The sequence below is a fragment of the Polyodon spathula genome, chromosome 5 (assembly GCF_017654505.1).
Source record: "Polyodon spathula isolate WHYD16114869_AA chromosome 5, ASM1765450v1, whole genome shotgun sequence".
In the NCBI taxonomy this organism is placed as follows: Eukaryota; Metazoa; Chordata; class Actinopteri; order Acipenseriformes; family Polyodontidae; genus Polyodon; species Polyodon spathula.
In genome coordinates this window covers 65792770-65803633 of record NC_054538.1, presented here as the reverse complement: position 1 = coordinate 65803633, position 10864 = coordinate 65792770, and the positions used below count along the sequence as shown (strand labels likewise).

At 33.8% G+C, this 10864-nt stretch overlaps 1 protein-coding gene across 4 annotated transcripts; it reads left to right on the top strand.

Annotated features, from left to right (window-relative positions):
- The first annotated feature begins 1981 nt into the window (after positions 1–1981).
- LOC121316178 (transcription cofactor vestigial-like protein 2) lies at positions 1982–9870 on the top strand. 4 transcript variants are annotated; one of them, XM_041251049.1, is made up of 4 exons: positions 1982–2247; positions 4153–4438; positions 6697–7191; positions 8167–9870. In XM_041251049.1, the coding sequence occupies exons 1-4, from the start codon at positions 2164–2166 to the stop codon at positions 8205–8207; spliced, it is 906 nt and encodes a 301-aa protein (XP_041106983.1). In that variant the 5' UTR covers positions 1982–2163; the 3' UTR covers positions 8208–9870. The 4 variants fall into 4 exon arrangements, with proteins under 4 accessions (XP_041106983.1, XP_041106982.1, XP_041106981.1 ...); XM_041251048.1 differs by having other exon boundaries at positions 1983–2247; positions 8028–9870; XM_041251047.1 differs by having other exon boundaries at positions 1983–2247; positions 4150–4438; positions 8167–9869.
- Positions 9871–10864: the final 994 nt, after the last annotated feature.

Sequence of the window (10864 nt, the reverse complement as noted above, 5' to 3'; positions counted from 1 at the left end):
CAATAATAACAATTCAAATAAAAGAAAAATTTACAGACAAATATTTTATTTAGGCTTTTAAGATTTTCTCTCACAGACGTTTACATTTTAAATGAATAATTTTATTCTCACTTATGAAGCTTACGTTTATTTTTCATAATCCTGTTGTTATATGGTTTGTATTTGGTTTGGTTGGATTTTTCTTTTGTTGCCCCCTAATGTTGAACCAGACAAACTAAAGATGTTTAGTTTGGTTTTTCACATCTGATTTAACTTTAGAGGATAAATAGAGCTGAAACGAGAGCAGGTCAGTTGAGCTTGAGAAAGCAGAGCTCAGTTTCTGTATCATGGGATCAATTTACATGTAGCAGTTTTTAGAAAATCCATTTACAGTAGCAGACGTCAGAACCATTTAAAGTCGTTAGCCATACAAATGCTGCTGTTTTTCAAAAAATACGTTTTTCTTACGATATAAGTGTTTCATATGAATATGGTTAACTAGATACTGTTTAGAAATAATTGCTGCATATAACCAGAATAAACGATACAATATTATAATTATGTGAGCAGTATGTTTTTTTCTTTCTACTTTATTGTTTACTGTCAGACTTAATACAGGGTAAGACGCTTACCTCTTTTTTTTATATTAAACCACAATTGTACTTTGAATATGGTTTCCTATAGTTGCATATGTAATTAGTCACCACACCAAATCACTACAGCTACTGTATCTGTTATCTTACAATTCATATGTCCCTAGCGTGACTTATGCAACCGTAGTGCGGGCCATGCAATTAGTATAAATTCCTAAAGCTTAACAATGTTTTTCGGATTATGCAAAAATAAAGATTCAAATGTTCTTAACTCAAATTATCTGGAGATAGATTTCTCTTAAATGTAAAACATGTATCCTTTATCGAAGGTTTACAAAACAGACTATAGGCGAGAAATACCAACAAAATAAACAAGACATTATTTATTGAGAAACAAATATCCATATTTTTTTTTAGCAGTTTTTAAAACATCCACACTTAGGTACATATTTTGAATCTTGTCTTTAACTGAATTTGCAGTTTGGGAATATACAATATGCACCACAATTGCCAAACATGGCATACATACAGGTACTGCAGAGTATTTGTCCATCATTTTGTCAAAAAAGGTTTTCGATAAATGAATGATATATATATATATATATATATATATATATATATATATATATATATATATATATATATATATATATATAAAGATGCACGGCGCAAGACAGGGCGAATGCTTAACTTGGTAGATTAAACATGACAACGAAAGCGAGATGATATATGTTCTTTGTAACTACTGTACACAGCAAACCTACACACGCCTGTAACATGTACCTCATGCTGTAAGAACAGGGCCTACGTCTTTAACTTAAAAAAAAAAAAATGAATAGCATATAACATGGGCATGGCACTTCATTATTTTTTGATGGGTCACGATATATGTTGATGACGAACTGGTTTTGCGCTGTGCAGCAAATGACTATTACATGAAATCCAACCAACCACAAAATTAAACATACATGGTGAGTCATAGTCATTAAAAATTAATCTACGATAAACAAAAACAAAACAAAATAATAGTTAATACATGTGGAAGACAAAGGGCGGTAGCGTGCGCCTGCAATAAACTTGAAACACCTATGCCTATAGTTTACAAAACCGGCATCATGTTTCCGGATCTAAACTGGTTGACTTTTCAAAATGATGATAGATCCCTGTTGTTAAACAGGTTAAATTATTCTAATACCTACAGTAAACAAACAATAACAATGACCTAACACACCCAAATCAGTACCTTTCAACATACAGCGCTGTCAACGAAGCTGCTCGTGCTATCCCTAGCATAAAGAAGCATGCCCTCAGATTGGCTGGTGTTAAACCCAACTCAGAGACGTCAATACGCTTTGCGTGAGTGGAAAATGTCTTCAGTTTAGTTTGCTGTATACCTCCTGTTGCACTGAGACCGACTCGGGGCAGAAAGCTGAGCTCGCTATATAGGGAGCATTTCGGAGAAGAATCAACTACACTTTTCAACTTTTTTTTTTTTTTTTTTTTCTCACAGCATTTTCAGGGAATTAAGGGTCTACCATCTCCAATGAAGCATCACTTTACTTTGTTGAATGATAGTCCATAAAAGTCAGTCATGAGTTGCTTGGATGTTATGTATCAGGTTTATGGTCCTCCGCAGCCGTATTTTGCAGCAGCATACAGCCCGTATCACCACCAGGTACGTTGCGCAGAGACTGTACGGCTACGGTCATTAAGAGTGTGACAGCTAAACTGTGTCATGTTAATAATCTGCGGTAAAACATACACTTGGATTTTGTTAATTATTTGTTCAATATCACGCTGATTGTTGTTGACAGTTTGGTCCAAAAAAGGCTTTTGTTAGCATCGTCACCTGTAGCTTCAACCTACACCGCTATGTAGCTGTAAATCAATTAATTTTAAATGGCGAAGCCGGTATTTGAGACGTACTTATTAACTTAGTAACTGAATCAACATAAACAAAGTACATATTAACACAGGCATCAATCTGTGTTAAAAGATGCGGTATAAATTAAGCAGATTACTTTGTTATAATACACTTCTGTGAACTGGCATGATTCAATTCTGAATAGTATGTGTGTGTGTGTGTAAGAGTAGGCTATGTAGAAACAAAGACAGGTGTCAATCTGTAACCAGTGAGCCAAACAAAAATGCGAATGCAGTGGAGCTTTATTATATAATAAATAAATACATAAATAAAAATACATTCACACCAAACCAAAATCTATTCATGTGCAAGTTTTTATTATTATTATTATTATTATTATTATTATTATTATTATTATTATTATTATTATTATTACATATTTTATATGTTGTATTGACGTTTGTTACAGGAATATTTGGAACTTGAACCGTTACGCACAGTTTCGACTAGACCACACTGATATAATTGTACTATCTGTATATATTTATAGGCATACAGTTTAAAAAAAAAAAAAGTTTAAGAATTAAATAAATCTTATGTAATAGTTTTAAACACACTTTAATGTTTTTGACAATGTACTTTAGATGCACGTATAACATAAGTGTTATAAAAAAAAAACATTTCAGTGTAAAACATGAATACTAAAATATGATTACAATCTGTTGCATATATTTAATTATTAAACATTTAGATAAAAAAAAAAAAAAAAAAAACCACACCGATAAAATATAAATTCAATGGCAAGCATTTCTGCAGCACCGTATGGTTTGCGTATTCTACAGTTTTAAAAGAAAGGTTGTATTATAAAATAAAGATTGCAATTGTGAATTATGAAATGTTTAGTAGCTTATTCTGTACTTGAAAGGACTTATTTAGTTTCCCTTTCCTTCTGTCGGAGAACTTTTGCCACTTTCTTTAAACCTCACGGTCAATATCCAAAACTGGATCTTCGTTTGAACAGCTAGAAGGTCTTCATATTTTAAATAGTGTGACTTCTTAAAATGAGCCATGGTTCGAGCTAGGAATTCCTACCCTATATAAAAAGCAGGCTATATTTAGGACGGGAGGCAAATTTAAATAATAAAGTAAAGACGCAAAAAATGCCTTAGTATATTATAGAACACATATGCTCTATTTTACTAGCTAGTGTTTGATTTAGGGATATAGGCTATAGGCTCAACATTGTCTTTTGTTGATGATGATTAGGGACGTATTGAATTTGTAATTCTCTGAATTGGACAGGGTTTTCTTTGCATTGATGTTTCTAAGATGTACGATAGATCCTCGTAGACAGTTTAACAGTGCTATGTAACGGGTTATTTTACACGTATAGTTTGTGAGGGTGAGTGTTTTAATTGCGCTAACTGTAACATTGATCTGAGAAGGAAACGAATGCCCGCATGGAATTCCATCGTGTTATTGGTTAGCGCTCCCTCTCCCTCACTAAACTGAGATTAAGAAAGCATGGCATTAAAAGTCACATCGCAGTAAGTCAATTTACATCATTAGTCAAAATAAAAATTGGACTTTGGTTTCCAGAGAAAATGAACACAGCTTAAAATCGTCTTAACTGTGCAACAGCTGAACTGGGATGTTAATTTTGATTCATTCTCTAGTTGTCTTTTTATTCCTTGATTGTCATCTTTGTTACAGAAGCTAGCCTTCTATTCAAAAATGCAAGAAGCTCAAGAAATTAGCAGCGGCCCGAGTTCGTTTTCCAGCCATTCTGCTCCCACTATAAAAGAAGAGGATTGCGGCCGCGAGAAAGAGTGCCCTCCCGAAGCCGAGTACATCAACTCAAGATGCGTCCTTTTCACCTATTTTCAAGGGGACATCAGCTCTGTCGTAGATGAACACTTTAGCAGGGCTTTATGCCAGCCCAGCAGTTACGCGCCCAGCACGGCCGCTAGCAAGTCAGTAAGAAGCACGTCCTCCTGGAGAGGTGAGCATGTCTAAGAATATTTTTGAAAAAAGCGTTACGCAAATAAGTTTCGTAGAACATTCAACCGTTTGTTTGTTTTATTAATATGACAGTCTGCACATTGTAATGATTAAAGTTTGGGCATTTTAAAATATGTGCACTGTACATGATCCGTTTAATAATTAAACATAAATCAAAGTAACCGATTGTAAATATTTTCCAGTATGTGTGTGTATATATATATATATATATATATATATATATATATATATATATATATATATATATATATATATATATATATATAAAATACACGGTACAGTTTATTTTGGTAACACTTGCATTTCTTCTGCCCATCAAGTAGTCAATATAGAACAACAATAAAGGAAGCTTCAAATTAATGTATAGTCTGTTTCTCAATTCAAGTTAAGTGCTAAACGTTTGGCTTTAAATCGAACACACACAACATAACTATTTGGTACTGGGGAAAGTTTTCAGTTCTTATGCTTATTCAAAGTTCTTAATTCAATGTTTTGTTTCTGGACAAGAGCACTCACTTGAAATATGCATGGCTAAATTCATCAAACAAACATGGATATATGGAAGTTATATTATTGTTACTGTTAGTAGTAGTACTAGTAGTAGCGAACACATCAAAATAGATTACAGTGAAATTATTTCACTTTTTCCAATTCATCATTTAGAAGTAAGGGGAAGAGTCTTTCCCCCTGTAATATTAACTTTAATGTGTGGTAACTCCTTTTTGTGAAACGATAGATAAGAATTAAATTCCTAACAGACCACAACGGTGTGTAAACGGAAGAAATTTGCTTCTTTTTTTATATATATATATATATATATATATATGATATATATGATCATATATATATATATATCATATATAAATAATATTTAATTAACATTTCATTTAATTCTATTGTTGATGTACAGATCACTTTGTAATGTGAATGATGTGTGCCCAGTGGCACTGGAACTATTTTTAAAGTGGGTGTGCTGAAAGCCATTGAACAAAACTGTAACCCCTGTATATGATGGGAGCCATGCACAGCCCCAGCACCCCTAGTTCCAGTGCCCTTGTGTGTGCCAGGGTTTCAGAAATGGACATTGGTGTGACCTACTTGATATCTGTGTCAGTTGTAGTTGTTAGTTATTTGGCAATGTTCCCCAAAGTAGTCACTTAAAAATACAAAAAGCAAAAGGAATTAACTGATTTAAGCAACATTTTTCAATTGAAAACATTATAGACACTTTCCTTCACAAATACTATCTGCAAGTCTGGGTGTATTTCTTGTGGGATGCAAATCATGATCAAAAATGAAGCTGAACATTCAAGAGAAACTTTATCTGCTTTGCTTATTTGATGGGTGTTTATAACAGCAGTTACAATTGGCTATCATGATTCATAATGTGTCTTCTGTATAGACCTCAGCTTAAGACAACATGATGATAGTGTTTTAAATAAATACATAAATAAATATATGTTGCATTGATGAATGTATGGGTACATTAGGGTAACTATGGAAATTAGATTTCAGTATAGGGTTTTTAAAGTACAGTAATACAGTGAAACAGGAATGCATTCTTATTTCAAACATATAATGTGTGCTTTTTACAAAAAAAAAAAAAAATTAAAATCAGCCATCAAAGATTTTTGTTCACTTTTTTTGATTGGATTTAAAATGCTAAATTTTGATCAGATACTAGACTGTTAATTTATGACACATACAAAAATATAAAAATATGAACATGCAATGTTATTCACTAGAATGTATATATAGTTTTTTTTTTTTTTTTTTTACCTTACTAAGTAAGTCATTTCTTATCATTGAAGCACAGTGAGAAACGGGGCACTATATTACAGAATAGTTGCTCTGTTGTTGTTGCAATAGCATAGTTGTGGTGAGTTATGGAAAATTCCTAACATAAGGAAGCTAAGCAATGTGAAATAATGGCCATTTATTATTATTATTATTATTATTATTATTATTATTATTATTATTATTATTATTTTGGCATTGAAAAAGCGTTTTAGAAACATAGTTATTGTTTTCTGTAAACTGACTGAATGTCTAACACTATTTATTTTGACATAATTACATTCTTCATCAATTATGTGTTACTCAAATTAAAATAAATATTTCTCCACCTCTGCTTTTTCCAAGCTAAACTGAATTTGGATGCAGTGTTTTACTTCAACAGTTTTGATAAAGAAAACTAAAGCTGGGGTTGCTTATATACCTTATCTATTTCTGTTCCAGATGGATCATTCCCAATGAGTCAGAGAAGTTTCCCTCCATCGTTCTGGAACAGCACCTACCAGCCTTCAGTGACAGCCACCTTAAGCAGCAGCTCCCTGGGTGCCCCTCACACAGAAATCCCATTCCCCACAGACCCTTACTCCACTGCTTCTTTACACAGCCACCTGCACCAAGCCCCCACTGAGCCGTGGCATCACGCACACCACCATCATCACCCGTATTCCCTCAGCGGGGCAATCAGCACGCAGAGCTCTGCCTACCCACGAGCCAGCATGCATGACGTCTACGGAACGCACTTTGACCCCCGCTACAGCTCTTTGTTAGTGCCCTCAGTACGTCCACATCGGTTGACCCCTGCCACTGTCCCCACACCTGTTACCCCACAGTGTGACATTGGGAAAAATGAAGCAGCCACCTCTGCGTGGACGACCCCAGGGGCCTTCTCCGGACCAGGGGCAGACATGGGTCAGAGCCTGAGTCTAAATGTGGATGCAGGTAAATCGAGAAAGAGTCATGCGATCACACACCGGTTCCATAACAGCGGCACAATAATTCATTAGAATCTCATTTCAAATTTGTTGACTGTCATGAAGATTATACTGAGTGAAGGCCCTTTTACACTGTAAACCAAGTGTTTAAAACATACATCTTATGCATTTGAAATACATTTTAGCATACATGTTTATTTTGGTGTTTATTTGTATATCTGGAATTATTAAAATAAACACAAATATATCTATGGCATAAGATTTATTTTAATTCTTGGTTTTACAGTGTAGGGAGTGATATGGTAAGCTGTTTCTCCACTGTAACATTACATAAATAGTAATAACAAAGTAACTAACCATTCCAAACTGCTTAATTGTAGAACTGAAGAATTAACAGGTTTGTATTCCTTTTTAAATAAGTCGTGTAAACTGAAAAACCCAGCCCATTGTACTTCATGCATTTTGTGGGGCACTTTTGGAAAAGAATGTGGTAAGTGTAAGTTGCTTAAAATAAAATTCTGCTACAAGAGGTAATTATAAAAATTTAACACATTTAAAAAAAAAAAAATCACAAGTGGAAATATATATTTTTTCATAGATCTGGTTGATCAGTTAATCCAACTTGTATTTTATGATTAACGCTTTTAAAATTGCATGCAGTTCAAATTATGGTATTGCAATTGTTTGTGCCAGATTTCTACCTTATTCTTCACCTGTGTGCTTCACTTTGGGTGGTTTCTACTTTCATATTCCAGAGCTTTGGGATTCTTCTAGAATTCAGCTATTTTCCCCCCTGTCACTAATCTTCTTTTCTTGCCCTTTTTTCTTATTTTCCCTTCTTAGGTCTGCAGCCTCAGGATAAAAGCAAGGACCTATACTGGTTTTAAAGCAACCCCGAATCAACCTGCCTTGGCTGTCCTGTAAATCTGCCTTGTAGAAATTGTGAAATTTAAAGACAATTTCTTTCTAATCTTGGTTTCAGCGCGACGTTATTCCCTTTGCGGTGGACCTCTCCTGAGCTGATACACTTGAGAAAAAAAAGAAGATCAAATTGATCAATCAAAGTGATCAACCATCTGATTTTCTTGAGTGGAGTAAAGACAAAGTGGAAACAACAGGACTCAAAATGTATTTCTAGAGAACTCGAGAAGAGTGTTTGAATGTACAGTGACTTATTTTTTTGTATTTAAATGAAGGTTTTGACTTTCAACAGGAAACGTCTGAAAGCACAGATTTCCTATGAACCATAAAAACATTTTGTTTTTGAATATGGTCAATTCTGGCAAGGGTTTTGCTTCAACACAAACTTCACCATTCATGAAACCATTCTGCAATTTAGAATGAATATCTGACATCAGAAACAGACTGACATATCATTTTGATTTGAACTGGTTAGTGGCTATTTGAAGCCACCTGACTTAATATTGCTCCATTGCAGCTGTCAGGAGCAACTGTTCAAACTTAACAGATAATCAAGGGGGTCCCTCTCTGAGTCTGACCAAACAAGTGCTTTGGACTTCTTACAAGGAACATTTTATGAAATCTGGACCCTCTCCCAATAGAAAATTAAACAACCTTCATAGGGAACAACTGGACAAAACAGCAGCAAAAAGCATATTGACAACACATGATCTCAGTGGCTCAGAACTTACTGTGTGCGTCACTGTCTTTCTGTACTTTAGTTGCCAGTATTTTTAAAGATTGAAAGAATATGCATGTGTAAATGTAAGAGAGTTACATTAAAGATCTTTATTACAAAGGTCTACAGTGTTCAAGTTATTGTTGATGCAAGATGTCAAAAGCTAAACATAAGATAGACCTTTACATGTGAATACATTAATATATTCCCATTAAAGTATTTATTTTCATAATACAAAGATGGTGTAAATGTTTTTTTTTTCCTTTAAAGCACGTTGTGGATGTCAACAGAAACAAATTTGATATAGTTCAGCTATTTAAAACTGTTAGTTTTTGTGTATTTTGAGTATAACAAAAAAGACAGAACTATTGTGCCTTCTATAGTCAGTTGTAAACGTGAGTTTTAAGGTTCAGAAAATGCAATAGTCAGTTATCAATTGGAATAACCCTGACACCACAAATCTGCATAATGGTTTAACAATGCTGGCTGAAGCTGTATGTGGTTCCATGTTATAATAAAGAAGTAGGTTACTGTTCACTTTTAAAGGACAAAATGTACCTACAAGATTTTTTTATTCCATTCCTTTGTACAGTGCTCACAGCTTTCCAATCTTATATGTATTGCCAGATTGATCACAATGTGTTTTAAAATTGAAGGGCCTTGAGCAGACCTTACTAATTTGTGGATATGAACCAGTGGCTAATTATTTCAGATGGTGTGAACTACAATGTTATTGTATTTATAATCTCAGCCATAATATTGATTATAACTATTTAATTGTCTACAGAGGTTTTCACCTGCAAATTTTATTTCACCCTGCCCCCATAAAAGATAAAACAACAAAAATTATTTTGTTTTGCCTCAGAAGGGCAAAAAACAGTATTTGTTTTATAGAATTAGCAAGAAACTTAAATGATTTGATTTATGCTTTCTGATAATAATGTTACCGTATAATGAATTTGGACCCACTGTAATTAGATTTTAATGTTAGGTTTTAACATTTCAGTGGTGTGATGTAATATAACGAGAAAAATATGAGTTCAATAAATTAATATTAATAAATTTATTGAACAGTAATGGAGATTTTAAATGTTTTTGTTTTTTTCTTCCCAATAAAATGTCTTAAATATCCAACATTCTATATGCTTGCACTATTCTATGTAGAATATTGAGCAGCTCATGGTTTGACTTTTTCATGGACTGAAAACAAAGTAATATACTAGTGAGCCCTCTGTATAGTTACCCCAGCAGTCACAACACAACCTAAAACAACAAAATATACCACGTAGAGAACATGTCTTTTCTGCCATTGTATGTTTTTAATGTTATGCTGGAATGTATGGCAGTTGTTGATTAATGGCAATTAAAAATACTATAAACTAGATTAAGGACAAGTGAAAACAATTGGAAAGAACAGAAAGAAGTGGGGGTGGATATACATTATAAAACAGTTGGTATTTTAAAGAAAGTTTAGTAAGACAATTATTTTGGGATCAATAATGTACCCTCCATTAAACAAACAAACAAAAAAAAGTATTGAAGGTCATAAAACTATCTGCAGTAACACTGGAAATAAATAACGTTGAATAAAACATATTTTGGGGCATAACATAGATATGGGAAAACCAGCTTGGTTTATGTTTGTTTTAATTTTGCATGTAAATTATTATGTGACACTCCAGAGATGTGGCACAGAGCTCCCTCTGGGTTTTGACGGTGGAACTGCAGCTCCACAGACTGGATCAGTGAGAGCGACACTTGATAGTGGCTGGAATATTTGTGAAGTTAACGCATAATCTGAAAGCAGAGCTAACAAATTATAGGGTGCTAATTGGAGCTAGAGTGGAGCTGTCAATCACATTATCCTAAACACACAGAGACCCTTATAACCTAAAAAGGAAAGCGACTCAGAGAACAGCAAGCAGTTGTCACTATGTGTGCCCTTCACTGCAGTTACAGAATTGAGAATGCAACCAACTCTCATTCAGTGAACGATTTTTTTAATATAAAGTGTGATAAACACTAAGGAGTTCTGAAAGCA